Genomic DNA, 22,984 nt, shown 5'->3' with positions numbered 1-22,984 from the left:
AGGAGCCCGTCTCTCGGGGATTGGCTGGACCAGGCAGCATCTGAAGCCCAGCAGCAATGCCACCGGGAGCGCAGCCAGGATCCTGCCCCGCCACGGTGTCCCCGGCTCCGCTTAGCATGCTCTTTCTTCCAGGCTGTGAACTGTACCGAGCCGCTTTGACGCGAGAGAGGGGAAAGGGATAATTTAGCCTGTAGGACAGCGCTGTCATCTCGCCGCACAATTTGCCTTAAATGTAACCGCTTTTCTCATTAATAATCCTGCGGAGCAAATTCTGCTCTTTGGGATAAGCTCTCTGGGAGTCACACCGAACTCACTTTGATTGGCCGTGGAATAGACTCTGGCTCGGCGTTAAAGGAAACCCTATCCCCACAATGAAAACCAAATTAATACAGAACCAAGGAAGAACCTTTTCAGACTCTAAATGGGAGAAGTTCCAGAAATCTAACCTGGAGGTTGAAACCCCTTCACACCCTTTCACACCTTTTTGCGGGTTCTTTAGTCGCAGAAATGTGCAGTGCGGGCAAAATGCACCTCCCACTCTCTTTGCACTTATGTTTCTTTTTTTTTTTTTTTTTTTAATCAACTTAAAATATCATACTCTTCTTTAAATCACCGAAGATAACTCTTCCTTTCAAGGCAACCATTTAGAAACAGAGTGTGCTTTGATCGCAGATATTTTAGTCGTGTTGATAATGCACTCTCCAAACCCCCTAAAACACCGGTGCTCGACCCTGATGTGTCTGACCTTTACGCTTTTCCCCGCGCTCCATATATAAGACGTGATGGCAGTTAAGCTCCTGTGGTTCCCGCGGTCTTGAAAAATCATTGTCGCTACAAATTGAATTCTCCGGACAATGCTTTTCACGAGGTAGCTGTGCGTCAGTTTTGCCGCCGTGTTTTATGGGGAGGGGATCTAGCCGCCGGTCGGTCGTACCTGGTCTGGAGTCTCGGGCTAAGCACACCGTTGACTCCACCGGGTGACTATTGACGGTACCTCGGCCCGGCGGCTTCATCTCTCTTATTGCTTCTCTCGCCACCGCTTCTGCAATTAATCCTCCCATGCTGGTTCGGGGCCCCGTCTCGCAGGTTGTTATTGTTTCTCCGAAGCAATTTACCGCTGGGAAATTGATTTGTTTGTCAGGTGCACATGCAAGACTCCATTCATGAAAAATGGATAAATGTCAGCGTGGTGGCCTCCTGTCACGATAAGGACAAACACAAAAGGTTGCGGCAGCAACAGTCTGGGCCAAATCTGCATTCTGTTTATCCGAGCGGGGGGGGGGGGGGGGGGAACGCGGGGGAGCGGTATACTGTAGATGCAATCTGCTGCCAAAGGTGGCGAGGCGACGCCATGAGAGGCCGGCGGGGTGGAGCCGCTGCAGCGCCAGCTCGCTAACCTGTCGGCTTAGCATGAAATCAACTTGGCTGCCTGTCGGTGTGTTAGTGTGTAATTAACCCTGCGCCGGGTCCCGAAAAGAACGCCCTCCAAAAGGATTCATTAACCTGTGCTCAGAAAGAGGTGACTACTGTCCTCCACCCCCACTGAACCCCAGCTTATTTCCTCCCTACAGGAGCTTTAGGGGCTCAAAAACAGGAATGTGGTGGTGGTGAGGATTCCAGCTTGACCTTTTTGGTTTACACAAATGAACGATATTAACCTATGTCTTGCTCAATGCTGTCCTGTACTTTACGTTGAATAGTACATCATGGCACACACACACACACACACACACACACACACACACACACACCTAAATTAAGCTCATTTTTTCCGCCTTTAGTCAGCTCGACGCAGGCGTGGAAAAACACAGAACCCAAAGGTGTGGGTGTGTGTGTGTGTGTGTGTCCAGACTGATGCCTTCCTTCCTCCAGTCAGCTGTTGTAGCCAGTATGTGTGTCATCTCCTGAGCGCAGCACCAGCATGGCCCACTTCCGCCTGACTGGCGAGACACGGGGCGTCACGCCTCCATGGTTCGGGCTCATCCGATCTCGTTGCTTGTTGTGTGTGTGTGTGTGTGTGTGTGTGTGTGTGTGTGTTTTCTTCAAATTTTTTGCGCTCCTTTCTCCGCCTCCATCTGCCTCCATACAGTATCTGTCATTTACCGCGTTCCCTCCTCTCCATCTCCGGCCTCGGTCTCCCCCTATCACATGCTCTCTCTCTCTCTCTCTCTCTCTCTCTCTCCCTCTCTCTGGGTCGTAATGTTTCTTGGAGACAGACTGACCACTCCCTCCCTCCTCCCCCACCCACGCCTCCTCCTCCCTCCATCGCTAACTCGAGGCGACCCGAGATGAGTCGGGCAGATGGTGCTGGCTCTCAGCCAGGACGTAGGGCAAAACTGGACAGGACCACCTAACACATGCACACATCATACACACACCAACACATTATATATATATATATATATATATATATATATATATATATATACACACACACACACACACACACACACACACACACACACACACACACACACACACACACACACACACACACACACATACTACATACATGCATACATGCACATCGACACACATCTAGGTCAGAGGAAGTAAAGCAGAGCCCATCACCCTTCGGCCCTCATACGTCCAGCCACCGCTAAGGCTGCTCAGTGCTCACACACCGGACAACATTTTTTTTGGGCAACGTGCCGATTAAAGGGCAATCCCGGAACACCAAGGACGACAAGATTACGCCAATGACTTTTACTAATTTATCAGTGATTTTTTTTTGGGGGGGAGCAATATTTGTAGGGCTGATTTCCACATCAGGCAATCGGAAACGAGAACATTTGTGAAACGTGACACTAGGATTGTCACTATCATGAAATGTCAACAAATAATTGCGACTAATGGACGGATCCATTATGACAATCGCCATCGCAATCTCATTTTATGCCACTATCGAAGCATAATCCTATAGGCAGTGTAATAATAATAATAATAATAATACACATCCACCTCAGGAGGAAGAGACATTTATCGACATTGAACATTCGCATCATTTCTCAAATCGGCTTGAAATTCGAAGACATAACTGCGATCGGGTGATTATGTGATAATTGTGACGTGGTGACCCCTAAAACAAAGGTTCCCTCTGAGCTGCGATTTTATTTATTTTTTATTTTTTCCTGTAGCGTTAAGCCCACACCCCTCACCCCTACTTTACAAAAGGCAAATTGCCGCATGACGCTCCAAAGGAGGGGATAACGAACCACCACGAGAAATCATGTATCATGAGTGCTAGGAGTCCTTCTGTCCCGCTTCACGTCTTTCCTCTATACGTATCTGCTGAGTACGCATGTGTGCGTGTACGTGAATGTAATCCCACCCTGCTTCCCCCCCTCGGGGCAGGCCATGCCTCGTGCCTGAGGCCAAACATGTCACTCCAGGCTGCCGTGTGCTCATTATGCCATTAGCCGCTCGAGGCGCCACTCCATTTGCTGAGCAGGGAGTGTGACAGAGTCTCTTTCACAGGGTCGACCCCCGCCCCCACCAGCGCCGCTGCAGACCGGTCAGCTGAGAGCTTTTGTGTGTGTGCTTATGTATGCATGTATGTGCACGTTTGTTTGTGGCCAGACAGCCCGAGCTTTATGTGTGTAGTTATTACCGCATCGCCCCAAACACTGGCTGTAACATGTCCAGTCTCAGACGAAGACAAATTAGTTTTTTCGCTCATTTGATCCTCTTTTCATATCATCACACCCGGAGGGATTTCTCACCACAACACCGTAGAATGGAAACCCACATCAAGTCGGCAAAGTCTGTCTGTCTATCTGTCCATCTCTTCATCTATCTGAGTGATGGATAGATGCTTCATATCTAGGGGGCTAATATGTCAGTGCGTTTCCGTCCCCTTTTCCAAACTACAATACAAAGGTGTGTGTGTGTGTGTGTGTGTGTGTGTGTGTGTGTGTGTGTGTGTGTGTGTGTGTGTGTGTGTGTGTGTGTGTGTGTGTGTGTGTGTGTGTGTGTGTGTGTGTGTGTGTGTGTGTGTGTTTCTAATCCAATGATAAATTAAATACAGACCGCTCTCTCTCGCTCTCTCACAGGCCCACACCCCTGTCCATTTTTAAGAGGGTGGGTGGGCTTTGATCTCCTGGGCCCTTTGAAATGATCTAAGGAATGACTTCGGGGGGTGGGGGAGGAGGAGAGAGAGAGAGAGACAGAGAGAAAGAGAGAATGGCAGGGAAGTAGGGGAGACAGGAAATGACACGTCTCCTGCGTCTGTCGGCAGACTGAGACCATGACGGCGGTACGTAGTATGAAAGGTTGAAGAGTTAATCATTACTGTGGAATGCACCTGATTGATCCTCCTCCGTGGAAAAGAGAATTTAAGCTGTTTGAACGAGGTTTGAAGAACGATTCATATGGAGTGTGTTCTCTATGGAGTTTCTCTCTTCTGACCTATTTTACTATGGGGCCCTTTGGTTTGTTTGTTACACACACGTTTAGACACATTTAGGGAGAAAGGTGATTCGTCCTCAAACCCCATGGGATCAGCTCTTTCCCCCTCTCTCTAGAGCCCCTTTCACACACAGTCCCCGGTATATTGCTGGGATAACCTTTCCGGCGCCGCTAGTGAGTTTCACTATTCACACATGCAGCTACATTCAGGAAGATTTCCCTCTTGCGCCTTTTCACACATGCCATGATCATGGCGGAATAGATGGGGCAAGGGGCAGTCAGAAATCAGAAACAAGTCATCCATACATTAAAAGGAACACTAAAAGAGTGTTGGATGCTGAGCTGGACCGAGACATGGGCAGCGGAGTCTTATAAGGTAGTTAATGGGCTGGCGCCACATTATCTAGCAGAACTCCTGCATCGTCGTACTCCAGTTAGATCATTGAGGTCGACATACCAGATGCTGTTGGATATTCCAGGATCTATGAAAAAGAACAGAGGCTTCTGCAGAGCCTTTGCGGTGGCTGCCCATAAACTGTGGAATAGCCTACCTATTAACATAAGATCTGCACAGACCCTAGATGCTTTTAAATCACTATTGAAAACCCATCTCGTTGGCTTTATATTCAAGGTGAGCTTCACACCCTGACTTCATCTCCTCGTGCGCTGCAATTCTTTTACTATTCTTTTACTATTTTATTTTATGTCTATTGTTTTCTTTTCTTTTGTCTTTTATTTGTATTTTATTGGTTTCTATATTATTTGCTTTTACATTATTGGCGTACTTGGTATTTTAAGCCTGTCCAGCACGTTGGTCAACTTCTGTTGTTTTGAATGTGTTATATAAATAAACTTTGACTTGACATTGACTTGGACTCGCTCGCTCCATGTGAAAGCGGCTGACTTAACCCTCCACGCGCTTGTCCCGGCAGTGTTACTGCTTCCATTCACAACACAGCTGTGCGGGCATTTTCCCAGAAATGTTACCAGGTCTTGAGGTGGGAAATTGCTGGAACAGATTTCCCATGATTTCGATCCCTGCTCCCGTTCACACATGACCCCCATGAAGGAAATGTGGAGAACATTTCAGGTATAGACTGCATCTGTGAAAGGGGCTTAGGTGTCGGTCTCTGTTTCTCTCTCTCTCCCTCAATATCCCTGTCTCAATTCAACTTTTCTTTACTGACATGACAAGAATTCTTACGTTGCCAAAGCATAACGACAATAATATCACATATAACTACATATAAACATATAATGAGGTAAAGCTATTTAGACAATAATGAAATAACTAAATACATTGAATAAATAATAATAAAAAAGGAAAAAAACAAAAAACCTCTCTCTGTCGGAAACAAATAATTGAAGGGAACGTAAGATAGAAACGGAAAAAATGGAAACCGGCTAAGGAAGTGGTGTCTCTAAATCCCATGTTTTAATGCCGTTTCTTGCACACCCAAAATAAACTCCTCATCCAAACGACTCCTCAAAGCCCCTCTGTCCTTATCTCTGTTGACGAATGTTTCCCCACATCTCACATGTGCTGTATGACCAGTAGACGTGTGTTCTCAGCCAGGACGTACAACGAGCGTCTGTGCAAAACTTTGATTCTGAGATACTTATACGCTTAGCTTCTTAGATTATTAGATACTTAGACGCTTAGATTCTTAGATATTAAACTCTTATACTCAAACTCTTAGATTCTTAAACTCTCAGATTCTTAGATAATTAGACTCTTAGATTCTTATATTCTTAGATACCTAGACTCTTAGATGTTTAGATTCTTAGATACTTAAACTTTTAGATTCTTATATTCTTAGATACTTAGACACTTAGATTTCTAGATTCTTAGATGCTTAGATTCTTAGATACTTAAACTCTTAGATTCTTATATTCTTAGATACTTAGACTCTTAGATTCCTAGATACTTCAACTCTTAAACTTTTAGAAACTAAGACTCTTAAACTCTTAGATACTTTGATTCTTAGGCTCTTGGATTCTACAATACTTAGACTCTAGATGAATAGATTCTTAAATTCTTCGATACTTAGAAACTTGGTTTTGATTCTTATATTCTTAGAAACTTGGATTCTTAGAATCTTAGATTCTTCGATACTTAAACTCTTAGGTTTTTAGATACTTAAACTCACAGATTCTTAGATGCTTCAACTCTTAGATTCTTAGATACTTAGACTCTTAGATTCTTAGATTCTTGGATACTTACTCTTAGATTCTTGGATACTTACTCTTAGATTCTTAAATTCTTAGATACTTAGAAGCTTGGTTTTGATTCTTATAAACTTGGATTCTTAGATACTTCATTTCTTATATTCTTAGATACTTAAACTCTTAAACGCTTAGATACTTAGCCTCTTAGATTCTGTTATACTTTGATTCTTAGACTCTAAGATTGTACGATACTTAGACCCTTAGATTCTTAGATTCCAGATACTTAGAATCCTCCCGAGACCAAATCTCCCACTTTTCATTAAAATTGTTTTTGGAGGCTTTTTCCGGCTTTCGGCGCCTTGTAAAAACAAACTGTTAAGATCAAAATAACTTTTTGAAAACCACACGGCTTTAACCCCTCCTCTGTTTTATTAGCCGTACACACAACCGCACACGTACACACACACACACACACACACACACACACACACAGCGCACATGCACACTAAGGCGACGCGTCAAGTAGTGCTTTGCTGAAGTTCTAATGAGTCCCAGTAGCAACGGTTTGATTTTCCCTCCTAATTTGACATGCTTCACTGGGGCTGGGTCCCTCTCGCTCCGCAGACCTCAAATCCTCCATGCACAGGCCTAATGAATCTGCTCCTCACACACACACTCACACTCACACTCAAGCACACACACACACACACACACACACGGAACAAACAAAACAAACGGGGAGGCTTTCTTACTCGAGTCTCTAATTGTCCCAAACATGTCAATCAATTATGATTTAGCTTGAACCCTCCATGAGAACGGAGCTAACTGTTGCTGCTCGGCAAGAGGCGTGGTGTTCAGATAAAGTACACGGCGACCGTGTTAAGAACTTGGAATGTTCACTCTTGTTCCCAATTTTCTTTTTTCTCGAAAACCTTAATATCAATGATAAGAAAATATATTTGGGATGACTGTTGGTGGTTTTATGAGATATTTACACACAAATGCTTGAGAAACAATCATAAGTGATGTGGGTATTATGACCAAGCAGGTGGATGATGCTGGCGTTGAATAGAACGGTCTATGAAGTTCAGAAAAGTGCACAACATTACTGTAATGCAGCTTTAAAGTCAACATTTAAAATAAAAAAAAAGTGTAAGTCTCATATTCCGATATCGATATTATATGGATATTTGCCCAGCCCTAGATTTGATCACAGAGAACAGTCTGAGTCAGTTTCACACCAACCCCTGCCAGCTGCGCTCAGCCTTAACCAAAAATCTGAATGTCCTATTTGGCTGCCTCCCACAATGCACCTGCAGCTCCACCCGTAACTGCTCAGTCACAACAATGAGCCCGATTTATCACTGTTGTTTCGTCGGCCGTCTTGTGGGCGCTGCCGTAAGTTATGACTGGAGTAATTAAAAAATCTCAACTCAATTAGCCCCGCATTGTTGACCTTTGTTTGCGGGTTTGGGCGCTCCATCTTGGCCCCAAATGCAATTAGCGGGGCCAATTTTCTCCTATCTGGCCCTCTCATCTGCTTGCCTCAGCCGCTGGCAACGCTCGCTGCTGGAAATACACAGGAAAGTGCTTTCCTGGCCCCCGCTCTCCTTCGCCTCCTCCCGCCGCCACAGCTGATGTCTTTGTCCAAACAGCTCCGCTCTCCCATCGGGGAATAAGGGACCAATGGGCGGGGGTGGGGGGTGGACCTGGCGCCGGTCGCGTTTTGATGATCACGTTTTTTGTCACGACACATTCGTGTAGCAGCGTTGATGTTAAGCTATGGGATTGGATGTGTAATGCGTGAATGCAAAAAGATTGTAAAAAAAAAAATAAAAAAAAAATGTTGTGATGGATCTGTTAATTACACTGCTGACAAAAGCGGAGGCCTTTAAAAGGCCATTACTCGCGAGGCGTTTTTTTGTTTTTTTTTTGTTTTGGTTTTTTTTCTCTCTCTCTCTACTTCTGCTTTTCCAGCTGGCTTTCTGTATTATTAAGGAATTGTGTTTCTGTCAGGAGTCAGCAGTTTTTGGTGCTGCAATCTCATTACATTTACAGGAAAGGGATGGAGAGCAACAAAAAAAAAATTAATTGGAGGCGTGTGATAGTTAGGACAGGAGTCCGGGCAAGGGCAGAATAAATCAGGGGCCCGAGGGACAGCTTTACGGCTCCGCAGAGACAGAAATGGTTAACTTTAATGACGGCGGATAGAAATGTAGAGTTACTTTATTTTTCCCTCCTCTCTCCTTTGCATCCCCCACTGCCAACACACACTCCACTCCCCCTCTCATCAGCTGAGCCCCTCACCCCTCAACTATTTGGACCGGCCGTGATATATGGAGTTAATTCGGGGCGCTCACCGCAGTAATTCACGCGTTTCATAGGTTTAATGTGGAGCGGACAACAGCTCGGCGTGGAACGGTTAATTCTGCACTCAGAGATTGCAGTCGCACACACACAGGCGCGCGCACACACACACACACACACACACACACACACCCCTCTATTGGTTACTCTCCTCCCCATTCCCCCCATCCTCCCCATCAATCAGCTCTCAGCTCTCCTGCACCCTTGTCATGTGTTTTCTTTCTATTACTTTGCGTTGGGACGAAATTAAATGTAGTATTTATTATCGCGGAACACAAGGAGAAATCCACCCACTATCTATGTATATCAGTATCTAGTACCTGCTGGTGCCTTCAGACTACGCTGACAACACTGGATTGTGCGGTGATCTTGTGCGTTGGCAGAGCAGCGGAAAAGAAAGCAGCCCCAAACTGGACTCGGATTGCGCATTTTTTCGTTTTTATCGTCCTTGCTGTCATAATGGGTTGCGATATTACAATCTTTAAACTTGGGGTTAATGTGACACCCCTGAACAGGGCTCTGCACTAAGCCTACACTTTTGCTCGCATGTGCAGACGAAAATGGAGAGAAATCTACTCCCACAAATGCGATGAAGAAGAGGGCGGAGTCGTAAAAAAACCCCAAAAAACCTGATATGGTTTGAAAAAATAATTCGATAGGGCTGTGATGTTTTCAGTGATGAGCAAAAATATAGCCGATCCATACTGGTTGTTTAATATGTATATAGTTGTTTTTTTTTAATCGGTATAAGATAATCCGCAATTCCTTGTGTGCACTTTTTAGACTGAAAAGGTGGGGGGGGGGAAGGTACGCTCAGTGCCCTGCCCCTGAAATGTGATAAGCAGCAGCATTGAATTATTTGTTTGGATGAACGGGGTCCTACTATTTTGGAGATGGGAGTGGGGGGGTTGGAGTCGTTTCCTACAAAAATGATAAGTCTGGGGCCAGTGCGCTCTCTCTCTCTCTCTCTCTCTTTCTCTCTCTCTTTCGCTCTCTCTTTCTCTCTCTCTCTCTCTCGCTCTCTCTCTCCCTCACCCCCTCCCCTCGCAGAACAATGTGAGACCCCCCTCCACTGAAGTGAAATCTCACCTCCTGGCCCTGTGGTCAATCCAACTGCCCTCCCAAGTTCACAGAGGTCACCCCCCCTCCTGGATGGTTTTCCCGCTCCTGACCTCAGGCCTTGTGCCTCCTTTTCTTTTTAATTAGGGGAATGCCGGGGCCCGTAGAGCTGGTGCTCAAGTGCCTTCTGTGTGGGGTAAAGGGTGGGGGCACTTGATTCTAATCCAGGCTGCCCCTCTGTGTGTGGCAGGGTTAAGGGTGGGGGGTTGGTTCGGGTGAGGGTTTAGGGTGTCAGGTCGCAGATGGAGATGTTTGGACGCATGTGGGAGCAGATAAAGGTAAAACCGCGGAGGGGGAAAAGAAAAAAACAAAAAAAACCACTAAAATAAAGAGGACACTTGTCTAACTCCCACACTCGGGCGGTAACTGATGTACTCTACTCCTGTCGCTTTGCGAGCGCCGCATCCCGAGCGGGGCGCCCTCGCAGCGACTCCCCCGGCGGCCCTGAAGCCTCGGCTCAGACCAGCGGAATAGAAGAAGAAGAAGAGAAAACGGTGAAAAAGCTTTCCCCAAGGCCCGAAACACTGAGTTAGAAGTCAGCTCCATCACCTTAAACACAGCGTGGAAACTAGTGGAGCTGCATTTCACAACTTGTTTTTTTTGGGGGTTTTTTTTCATTTATTTCTTTGACTGACACGGTTGAGTCGAGTTGTTTCTTTGAGGGGGGCATAGATTTAAAAAAAAAAAAAAAAAAAAAAAAAAAGGAGGGCACATGTGTTCCGCCGTCGAGCGCCGAGGCTTTGTGTCGGGAGACATTTTGTGGCGGGCGGGAGAAGGAACCTTGGCGCTGTGACGGGGGGGACTTTTCACTTCCATAAAAGGCGTGGCGACCCGGCGACCCCGCGAGTTGAAACGGAGGCCAGTGCCTACTTCCACAGCCTCGCCGAGAGAATAAATATTCGCCCGCGGAACTATTTTGCCGAATAAAAGGGAAACCGGCAGCGAAGATTAAAAAAAAAAAAAAAAAGGGACGACGGAGGATGCCTATCATTTAACTTCATTTTTGACGGCTGCTTAATTGGTGTGTGTGTGCGTGCGTGCGTGCGTGCGTGCGTGCGTGCGTGCGTGCGTGCGTGCGTGCATGCACGTCGGAGGGTGTTTGTCTGGCTTTTCTTGCCTCTCTGCTACTCAGACGACAGGGCCGCCCGAAACCCCGCGGCAGTCATCAGGGTCTTTACAGAGGATACAATGCCGTATTCCTTGCGCACTCCCACTCCCACTTGTGCACACAGACACACATATGCACACTCATGTGCACTCACACTCAGACACACTAAATTATTATTATTACTACTTTTTTTTGTATATGCCGCTGCTTCGGCACGCATATATTAGACTTGACAGACTCGCACACTTAATGCAAACAGGCGTTCTGCAGATGACACCGTCGTCATATTAGTGGGTTTTATTGCTGATGCTGATATAGCGGCTCTCCGGAGCAGAGTGGGAGGAGAAGTTATATCGCTCGCGATTGGCCGCGTTCCAAGCGCGGAGCTCCTTCTTTTCTGTGATGTCGGAAACGGAATCGGACTGAACGGACCGCTCAGTAAATTGAAGGCTGAAACTGTGTGTGTGGTGTGTGTGTGTGTGTGGTCGTTGTTTTGTGTCAGTCTTAATTAAAACCCTTTTATACGCTCCTAGTCTGCGGAAGAGGAAGGTTTGGTGCGGACGTCCGTCTTCTGCTTGCTGTCTTGGAGGTGGAGGGGAGTGAGTTGAGTCGTCAACACGTCACAGCCTTAGATATTGAACCTGTTTGAGAGAATTTCTCATGCTGCTGATCAAGGCTGTTCGAGAAGGAAAAAAGACAGCAAATGGATTCTCGCTTAAATGACTTCAATGAAGTTCTAAACTCTGAAGAATTGTCCGAGGTGCCAGGTATTGATCCAGTCCCTTGCTTTTACTTAGAGTGGTAATTCATGAGATTCCGCGACAAGTTCCAGAATTCCATTTCAAACGGCGACATTTCTCTCCCCCCTCCACCAACAACCAGCTTGCCCTTTGCCTTCACGCTGACTTCAGTGCTGTACTGTGCATTTTGTGAACGTTCATCCACATTGACCGTTTCACTGCGGCTGCCTCCTCGTGTATGCCCAATCTTTGCATTCTCCCTATGAGAGACGATGGCTATTGCACATGCATAATGCAAACACATTGAATGGCTGTTTCTTAAAAAGTGCCGGATTAAAGAAACGTATGGAATATGTGACTTTATAACTAATCAATTTCATGGATTACCACTTTAACAGTAGCGCTAATTTGGGATTACTCCCAAATTAGCGCTACTGTTAAAGTGGTAATGGAATAGGCCGTAACAGTATATAATCTTTCAACACATTCATTTTTAAGCAATTTTGCTTAAATATCTGCCATGTTAAATACTCCTGTTAGTATGATGTTTTCATTGTCACTGGTGTCCAATTGAGCTATGACGCCAGTGTGAACTTCGCGGTACAACCCGAATACCAGCGCTTTTATTTCTTTCCGATGAGGAGATGCGGGGACACGTCCCAGCTCTGGAGAGGTGAGAGCCGCATCGCTGAGAGGGGGGGCCTCAGCTCTAATCAATTTGGTTTAGGGCAGCATTATCTGTGAAGCTGCTGCCAGTGGGTACACACACACACACACACACACACACACACACACACACACACACACACACACACACACACACACAGTCTGACTCAACAAAGAAAGGGCATTTGAGGAGTGTGTGAGTTTGATCCTGTGCCAGGGTGATGAATAGTTGTTTATTTTCTCCTTTGTTGCTCATCAGCACTTTTATTTGGCAGTTAATCCGCAAGGCTGCACGCACCTCCTACGATGTCATTTTTCACCTGGTCGTGTGTGTTTGTGTGTGTGCGTGCGTGCGTGTGTGTGCGCGTGTTTGTTTATTTTCCCCCTCTGTCAACAGCTGGGCCCGCCCCACTGCCATTGGAGGCTGATTTAAGTGTGTGTGCCAGGGGTGGGGATCATATATATGACATGTCAACAGGCCTCGTCGCCAGGGCGAGTCAAGTGTTAAAAGGATTGTCATGTTTTGCAGCGCCGGCTGCATTTATTTTCCCCCTTCGGAGATGAGTCTTTTTGGCTTGGACCCCTCCCCCCCTCGTCTCACAAACGCATGCACACACACGCACTCACACGCTTTCTCTCGTCGATACACTTCATGACAAAACAAATGGTGAGCAACGTGTGACGCAGGAACAACCATTTTTAATTCGGTGGTGGGGTTGGGGGGGGGGTGGAACACACCTCCACGCTCCCTTCCTACACCGATACAACCCCACATCCGCTCTGGCCCGGTCTGGTCGGCCTCGCGAGGCCTGTTCTACATACGGCGGACAAGGAGCAGAACCTCGCGCAGGAGCCTGCCGAGACTCCTCAGCATTTATCTCCTGGCTGCAAGGTTGGGCCAGCACTAATTGACGTGTGTGTGTGTGTGTGTGTGTGTGTGTGTGTGTGTGTGTGTGTGTGTGTGTGTGTGTGTGTGTGTGTGTGTGTGTGTGTGTGTGTGTGTGTGTGTGTGTGTGTGTGTGTGTGTGTGTGTGTGTGTGTGAGTATGTGGCAGTTCTTGTCCCCTTGGAGAATGGTGCATTAGTCGAGGCTGAGATGACAGGATGAGAGTGGGAGGGAGGGAGGGAGGGAGGGATAGAGGGAGAGAGAGGCCAGGGAAGTGTTGTCAGCCAGTCAAAAGGTGCTTGGGTATATAAAAATAAAAAAAGCTCTTGTGTAAAGTCAGGTATTGGCTCCAGCCATGTTAAATATAGCCAGTTTTACAGGGTAAGAGAATGAGGGGGGGGGGGAAGCTCACATGGCAGATGTGTGTGTGTGTGTGTGTGTGTGTGTGTGTGTGTGTGTGTGTGTGTGTGTGTGTGTGTGTGTGTGTGTGTGTTTCCAGTCCCCCGTGTGGCGCTGAAACAGCCCTCGTGTTGATGTCTCTGTTCCTCTTACTTCTCTGCTCTGGACTTTATCAGCACATTGTTTGACTTGGCCTCCTCCCAATGTAAGCCCGAGTACAACACCGAGTTTGGCTGTTTCACCCTCCGCTGGGAGAGAGAGCTAGAGAGAGCTGAGCAGGGTGTGTCTGTGTGTGTGTGTGTGTGTGTGTGTGTGTGTGTGTGTGTGTGTGTGTGTGTGTGTGTGTGTGTGTGTGTGTGCGTGTGCGTGAGTGCTCGTGAGGCACATTTCGGGGGAGCGGAGGCACCTTGTTCAGCTGGACTGGGAAGCCCTGAATCACACCGGCTCTTCCTGGAAAGGCCCAGAGGGAGAGGAACAAAGTGGGCAGCTTGGGGGTGGGGGTAGCTATCTGAGCCGGGGCAGGGGGGCCCCCTAGTCGGGAGCCTGGAACCTGGAGCCTGGTGTCCAAGCGCTTTTCTGTCCTGGAAGGTAGTGCAGGCTCCGGTGCTGATAGCCCTGGGCTCTGGAACTCTACGAGAATAGCAAAACAGCCTTCTATCGATTTGATGCGCAGAAATAGAACGAGGTGGGCTACACACCGAGACCTGCAAGTGTTGCCTTGTTTTGTTTTTGGGGAAAAAAAAAAAAGAAAAAAAAGATATTGGAGATGAAGGAAAAATATATAAAAATGTCGAGAGAGGAAGTGTCTATGAAGCCTTGCTGTTTATGAAATTGCAGCAAAGCCGTGGTAAATTTTGTTCGCGCACCAGTACGACCCGCATGCCTAATTTAACAGCCAAGTGTGAAAGGGCGCTTGCACATGTTGTCACAGTTCTAAGCCTCTGAGTTCATTGTGTAAATCACGCACGCACGCACGCACGCACGCACGCACCCACGTCTAGATGTCAGAAAGCATGATTAACGGCCTCCTTCCAGGTTTTCTTTAAGGATCGGGGCATGTAAGCTGATATTATTAGCCGCGCGGCCCTGGTGCTGCGGGGTGTCCACACCTTCCTGTTTTCCCTCTCACGGCCTCCTCTTTGTGTTGGCCCCGGCGCTGACAGATTTACCTCTGCAGGAACTCCACCAGCTTAGAGGGGGGGGAAAATGGCGTCCATTGTTCAGCCCCTGGAAAAAAAAATAAAAATTGAAGAAGAAAAAATAAAAAAAAATAAAATGGAAAAAGATCTGGAAAGAAAACGAAGGCTATTTTTAAGGAGAAAACCACCGGGGATCGGTGGTTAACAGTATGACTCGCACGGACTGCTTTCTCCATCGAGGCTGCTCTTTGTCATTTCTCAAAGACATCGACGAGGTTGAGCGTTTGTTTTCGGATAACGCGCGCCGCTCGGCGGGCACCGGTCGGTGGATTTTCCGGGGGGGGGGGCTTGTTGACAAGTTCCGAGGAAGATCTCTTTTCTTCTCGTGAGCCGTGTCGTGAGCCTGTGAGGGGGTTGATGAAGCCATTCTCCGTCTCTTTATTCTGGCTTGATAGGAATCAGCTGGAAGAGATTATTCTGTGTGTGTGTGTGTGTGTGTGTGTGTGTGTGTGTGTGTGTGTGTGTGTGTGTGTGTGTGTGTGTGTGTTTTCTTTTTTTTTTTTCTCCTGGCGTACACCGATAACTTAAGCACTTCTCCTTACCAATTTTCTTGTCAAACCCTATTGGGAAATTATGTGCGGGGAGGCGGCGGCGGAGGTTATCTGAGTGTATCTCAGAGATCCGTAACAAGTGGGGGTTTTTTTTGTGGGGGGGGGGGGGGCGTCGTGAAGGAGGAGGACCCCCCATCGAGACTGTGAAGAGATTGCAGCCCTGGCAATGAAAACACAAAGACGTACAGAGTTCTTCAGTTTTTTGTTGAATTTCACGCCGGGCCTCAACATTGGCGTCAGGGCCGGGCGGCACGTCGAGGTCGCGGTGTTCATCGCGGTGGCGTCGTGGTGTAGTAGAATGTCGGCTGCATTGCGCTGAAGTAATAGTTTTCCGAACTTCACAGACTGTTCCCATGGACGGCTTGACCTGCTTGGTGATAATATCCACATGACTGACTGTTTCTCAGTTATTTCTTGTGTGTCTTCTTAATCTTACGAAAGCTCCAGTAGTCGTCCCCTAAACCAAAATATAGTCGCGCATCGATCAAGATAACGGTCCAAAATATTGTATTTCGATCATATTCGATTTGGTGAATATCGGCCAATTCAAAGGTCTCCTGAAAAGATAAATCGCTTCAACAATCTTCAACACCCCCCCCCCCAAAATGTCAGATTACACGTTGTCTTTACCGTCCACCTAATACTGGTGAACTTTTAGCGCAGCTTTTGACATCCAACTCAATTTGGGGACAATTTCGTCACTTCATTCGTCACTTTATTTTACAATTTATATCACCTGTTTTCAGAGAGCGCCTTTTAGTATCACAATCGTAATAACCAATGATTTGTAAATATATATTTTCAGTACGAGAATCCTTCAGTGGGCGATCTCGTGTGTAGGCCTACAAAGAAGATGGCGCTCTGTTAGAAAAAAATAATCAAAAAATTCTGTTGGCGATCGCATAAACGCGCGTCTCAGTGTGTTTGAGGTCCTTTCCAGACATGTGAGCTCCATGTCGCAGCCTGCACCGGGAGCATCGGTTCTGCTCCTCCTCCCTCTCCTCTCTCATTGGGCCCGGAGCTTCCAGCCACCGGGTTCTCTCATCCCTGGAATGCGCCGCCATGTTAGAGTCGACCCGCTAGGCTTAATGTCAGGAAATTAATTATGGATTCACCCAATTAGTTCCCCAACCACTCTCCGTGTTGGAGGGGAAATGATCTCTCCCCTAAATGACTTGTCTTCCCAGCCCTCGCCCCGAGAGTGTGTGGCTCTCTCACAGAGGTGTGTGTGTGTGTGTGTGTGTGTGTGTGTGTGTGTGTGTGTGTGTGTGTGTGTGTGTGTGTGTGTGTGTGTGTGTGTGTGTGTGTGTGTGTGTGTGTGTGTGTGTGTGTGTGTGTGTGGAGCCTGCCCGTATTGTCTGTTAACTTTGAAAGTGTGTGCTTCATGTTTTTTTTTTTTTTTTTTCCCATGTGTGTGAAGTGATGCACAGTGGGCATAGAGCCTGACCTTTTGAATTATTCACCCTCTCAAACCGGTCCACAGACACTGTGCTAGCGGGGCTCACACCCTCCGCCAAGGCCTTTTGAACGCTATCCTCCTCCGCTCCGGGGAGAGAGAGGGGGGGAAAAAACAAAAACACCTTTCCCTTTCGACATCAGGCGGGGAAAAGGAAAACCGCTCGAGTTGAAACGGACAAATCAAACTGGTTTGTGGGAAGTGAAATGACACGACACCTGCAGTGGGACCTCCTCCCATTTTTCCAGGGGATCCGTCTACTCCTGCACTCCCCATCGGGTGGCGTCACAGCGATGCCCGATAAAGTCAGATCATCACTGGTCTCCCTCTAACGAGGCCCCGCTCTCTGCAGATTGTTTTCTTATTTCAGCAAAGCCAATTTATCACGTGGGGAAAACAATTCTGTTAGTCCCTGCGTCTTCCACTGGTGAGGGCTGGATCGCGTAGGACTCCGGCAACACTATCGTCGAGTTCCATCGAAATTACAAGACGCCGTAGTGAGTTAACTCAATTGGGCTTTTATTTTCTTTCCTGCGTTCCGTGCATTAAATGCGCTCTGGTCTATGTGCCGGGTGGTGGGTGGGTGGAGGAATGATCGTGCGTGCGTGTGTGTGTGTGCGCGTGTGCGCGCATTCTGACGTTGACAATCGTTCTCAACACTCTCTTGGTAGTAACGTGCGGTGCGATCATCTCGTGCTTGAAGTGGGAATCCATCAGATCGTCTGTGGATCACGTCACAGAATTCCATTAGAAACCGCAACCCCCCAACATCCGATGTTTAACCCTCTTCTTGTGTCACTTTCTTTCCTCGAAAGTTTGCCTTTCCCCGATCGATCGATTTGTTTTGCGTTTCTTGGTCTCTTCAGGTGGTGGTGGATGTTTACCCTCCTGGCTCGACTAGAGAGGCTGCTTTATTAACTTCTCCGGGGCTTGCTTTCACTTCTCGCATGGGTCCTTGCATTTTGTGACTCTTTCGGAAAGGCGGAAAACAATTAAGGGGCTTATAAAGGAGCACACATTTGTCTTTCCTTACAAAGTGCCAGCTTAAAAAAAAAAAGATTTTAAATATGGGATGTTTTGACAAAATGCTACAGATTATCGCTTCGTGTTAGCCGGGCTGTCATCAGAATTTTAAATGCTGTCGTTGCTGTGCATTGCGTTGTACCCTCCACACACACACACACACACACACACACACACACACACACACACACACACACACTCTCATGCTCACCTCCCCACCCCTCCAAATTACCTGCTGTGGACTGTGCATTGAAGAGGCTCTGTGGAGCGTGATTGTACTTACAGAGGCAGCTGCCCTTGGGAGACAGAGCAAGACATCATGGATATAGATTATTTCACAGTTGAGATAGTGTGTGTGTGTGTGTGTGTGTGTGTGTGTGTGTGTGTGTGTGTGTGTGTGTGCCCGCACACACACACTCTGTAAATAAATGTTTCTCTTTCATTGAGCTGTAGCCTGCGGGTAGGGAGTTTTATCGATCATCTGACTTTTAATTTCTTCTTAATATTACGATACATGTATATGACCTTTGTGTCTTGACTGAGCATGGAAAATACCAGTTTAAACCTCGCTTCCAGGGCATGCCGGCACTCGCCTGCCTCGCTCCCGCCACAGGGGAAGTTTCTCCAACGGCACAGGGGTCAGGGTTTTGGTTTGTTTTTGAGAGCTGCTCTCTGTGATTGCGAGGGTGTTCTCTTAAATTGCTTTTATTTGAAGGAAGGGATATGCAATAATTCTCTCGGAAGAAACGAGTGACGAAGGAAAGAAGTTTCTAACACTAATTCAGGTGCTCCCTTTGGTGGTACCACACACACACACACAGAGACCCACAGCACTGCTGGAGCTGGTGGGGACCTGGTGATGGATGGTGCTGTTGGATGGACCTCACAGAAGATGTGATAGAGGACGATGCACAGGGAGATGGACTAAGGGCGTAATGAATCAAGTAGTGCTCACTGCCCCTTCCCCACTATCCCACACCAGGCCCGGCAGAACTTGGGTCAGCCATGTGGATAATAGAAACCCCCCAGGAAAGAGCCACTGCGCTGTGTGTGGATGATGTTTGGGAGATGTACCCCTGTAAACATCTATGAATTTTCAAATTTACCCTTGACTCTAATTGTCTCAAATCCCAAGATATCATTGTGGTGTGAGATGGCATGGTTTGAGCAGCCACAGCTGACCTGGGTCTAGGATCAGAGTGGCTGCATACCTGTCTTGGTTAGTCTACAGGTAAAACCTCCATCCCCACACACACTCAGGAGAGGAGCCCTTGTAAGGACACATCTCCATCTGCTCCTGGGCTTATTCCAACTGGCCCTCTCTCTCCAACAAACTGGTGTCTACAACCCCGTTGTCTGTGTCTCTGTGCCGGAGGTCCCTGAAAACGCCACTTGTGTGGGGTCTTGTGGGCGAAAACTGCCACACTGGCGCCTGAAGAGGGACTCTCCGCCACGGGGAAGGGACACGGCAGCAACCCTCTCCTGACTGGCAGCATCAGCACCCAGGCTGTCTGGCTGCGGACCGGAGAAGAAGCAGCCGCAGCAATCACCAAAGGTGACCGCTGGCGGCTAGCTACTCCACCCAGCAGCCACAGCTGGGACCATCCAGCAGCAGGCCACCCCTCCAAGCAGCCTCCGCAACAGCCAAGTCCGGCCACGCCTTCACCAGCCAGCACGGCAGCCCAAGGCCCCACGCTCCAGAAGGGAGGAGGGGGCAGTCTGTCGTCGCCCTGGGGGAAGGAAGCCGATGAACTGTGCTGTTCCAGGGGAGGGAAGTTAATTTTTTTTTTTGGGCATCTGTTGGTTTAAGGTTTGGGAACCCTGTTTCAGAGTCTGGTGTTTTATTTATTTTAGGTATAGTAACCCTGTGTCAGAGGCTGTATTTTAGGCTTTCCTTTTTCTTTTTTTTTTTCTCTGCTTGTTGGTGGTGGGGGGGAGTAGGCTTCAGCCAGGTATTCTCCCTGGCCTCAATTTGGTGTCGGATGTATGTGGTGTGGGGATGGTGTGGTTTGAGCAGCCACACCTGACCTGGGTCCAGGTAATTGGGTGCCCAGGATCAGAGTGGCTGCATATCTGTTGCTCGTTGGTTGGTCTAACGAGCAACAGGTAAAACCCCCATCCCCACACACACTCAGGAGAGGAGCCCTTGTTATGACACATCTCCATCTGCTCCTGGGCTTATTCCAACAAGCCCACTCTCTACAATAAAAACTGTGGGTCTACAACCCCGTTGTCTGTGTCTCTGTGCCGGAGGTCCCTGAAAACGCCACTTGGGTGGTGTGTGGTGGGCGAAACGGCCACGCTCAACTTTACATCACAGATAATGTGAATAACACACTGACTCAATGAACTCTACTTGAATTTCTCATTGGAGGTAAGACTACAAAATTGACTCGTGATTGATGAGAGCAACTTTGCCATTTTTACAATGCCTTGGCAGGTAGACAGAGTGTTCGTCGAACCATCTCAGCAGCTTTTTTTTTTTCTATTTTGGGGGGCGCGGAATTGTGGCCTCTCTGGGTCTGGTCCTAGACTGGGAAGAACAGCGTGACATTTGAGTTTCCACTCGTTTTTATCTCGTAGACTTGTGGGGGTTTCATTCTAAGATAAGAAGTTCTCATTTTTTCCTCACGCTCTATTGCTTTTTCCCTCCCATGTGTTGTGAGAAATGCACGACGGCCTACCTCCTTCAACACAGAAGCCCTGGCATTAGGACCAGGGGTCATCTGTGTTTTTTAAATGTATGTATTTATTACCATATTTTCATATGTTGTTGTATTGTCGTCCAACCTATTGATCGTCATATTGTGATCCACAATTTAATGATGAGACATGATCCAGAAAATGTCATTTTACAAGGTCAGCGGCCATACTACATGTTACTAGTTAATTATAATGTACCTCAACTGGGGTGAATTATCGTGATTTATAAAGTGCTACACAATCATCAATGCACCAGTCACACTCGAGAGTTAAATTTGACTAAGGTGTAAAACAATAACAGGTCAACTTGGGAGTTGGACATGGGTTGTCGCTCGTGATTGTTGCCAAAATAACTTGTGCGCCAATCTTTGATGTGTTCTGGATGCTATTTGATTGGCTTTTCTAGAGTTGTTTGATCAAGTCTTTTGATTCTGTGGTTTCACAAGTGGAGCTGGTGTGACGATTGATGGAGACTGATCTCCATCTCTGGGTAGATTTTAACTACCCTCTAATGGCCAGAATGTGTCATTACACATAGAGAGCGCGAGGGACTGTTTACGTTCGGGGGCCTTATTTTTACAACGGATAAATCCCACCTCCGTGATATAAAACCGTGAAGACAAATTACATTTTTACCTCTTTGACTTCAACAGCTGCCTTGTCTGCAGTGGCTTTCTAGTTTCCCTAGAACAAAACAAACAGGAATACAAAAAAAGTAGACGACATACCTGAAACGTCAGCGCTATCAGCGGAGTCTCTGCAGAGTGACACGCTGGGGGGAACTTGCTCGGATGATTGTCTGACAAAGAATAGAAAAGCACTTCGATGAGGAGAAAAGTGGATGCTTTAGAGCCTGGAAGCTATGTCACCTTTAGAGCGAATGAAGCAATTTGTCACTAAAGGTGTGTGTGTGTGTGTGTGTGTGTGTGTGTGTGTGTGTGTGTGTGTGTGTGTGCGTGTGCGGGTGTGTGCGTGCGTGCGTGCGTGTGCGTGCGCCTGAGATGCTTGTCTATTGCCTGCAGCTTCCCGGGCTCTTTGTCAGCAAGATCCTGGCTGACTTTGTAGTCTGGAAATCTTAAATACTTTACTGTGACACAGTGTGTTCTATGCTGGTGCATCAGTGTGTTTCCACTGTGCACGTCGCGCCGGAATAAAATTGCTGAAAACATTCTCTCCAATAAATGTTTGCATGTCCCGTGATACTGATCTTTAGCACATTATAGTTTATTATAGGGTCGGTCACAACAGATTCAAAGTCTGCAACAGATTTTAAAAAAATTAAAAATGCTTATTTTTTTATTATTATTATTTTTTTTTTTATAAAATAATCTTACGGATTACAGTCGAACTACAGTTTGGAAGCACTCGGATTCATTCATTACACACTTTAGTTTCCTCTTACGCTGTCATTTTAATATTAACAACGTCTCCTCCTCTGTGTAAACAAAAAATCGTGTGTGTTTGTGATTCGCCTGGAGCAAGTAGGGCAGTCTTTCTCACCGTGTGGACAAACACACTTAGCTGGTGGGAAGAGATCAGCTGCAGTCCAACAAATTAATTTTGCTTGCTTTTATTTACTGCTTGTACGAATTAGAGAAGTGCATCCACTGTCAACATGGAAGCCCGAGCTCATTCTTTGTTGACATGAGAAAAATGGCAGTAAATATTATGGGTCTTCCACTGTTCCAGTCTGATCCTAACCTGTGTGTGTGTGTGTGTGTGTGTGTGTGTGTGTGTGTGTGTGTGTGTGTGTGTGTGTGTGTGTGTGTGTGTGTGTGTGTGTGTGTGTGTGTGTGTGTGTGTGTGTGTGTGTGTGTGTGTGTGTGTGTGTGTGTGTGTGCGCCCCCAGGTGTGTGTGGCCAGGCGGTATGCCCTGGGAAGTGCCCCGGACAGTGCACTAGCATTCTTGCCAAAACTCCCCCCTTTTTGTTCCGTCCGTGCGTCCGTGGCTGAGGAGGAGAGGCCGCCCTCCCACCCGCCACCCCCGCCTCCCCCCCGAACCGCGCCGTGCCGCACCGACGCCATGTCCCTGACCGACAAACACAAAGTGAAGAGGCAGCGACTGGACCGCATCTGCGAAGGTGAGTTTGGGTGTTTTTTTGGGGGTTTTTTTTATCCAAATGTCCATTTTCCTCATTCATTTTGCACGCACGCACGCACGCACGCAAGAGCCACTATTGAACCGTCACGCT

At 47.3% G+C, this 22,984-nt stretch overlaps 1 protein-coding gene across 1 annotated transcript in view; it reads left to right on the top strand.

Moving 5' to 3' along the window:
• Positions 1-22,984, top strand: part of LOC307245394 (C-terminal-binding protein 2) — a 94,502-nt gene that overhangs the window by 23,050 nt on the left and 48,468 nt on the right. Inside the window, exon 2 of the mRNA XM_080020959.1 lies at positions 22,642-22,873. Within this exon, the coding sequence (XP_079877085.1) occupies positions 22,816-22,873 (58 nt within the window). The 5' untranslated portion in view covers positions 22,642-22,815. The remainder of the gene's footprint in view (positions 1-22,641; positions 22,874-22,984) is intronic.

The sequence above is a fragment of the Zeus faber genome (assembly GCF_960531495.2).
Source record: "Zeus faber genome assembly, chromosome: 20".
NCBI classification, from domain to species: Eukaryota; Metazoa; Chordata; class Actinopteri; order Zeiformes; family Zeidae; genus Zeus; species Zeus faber.
Note: the sequence above shows the minus strand (reverse complement) of the source record. Positions and strands in the feature narration are given on the sequence as shown.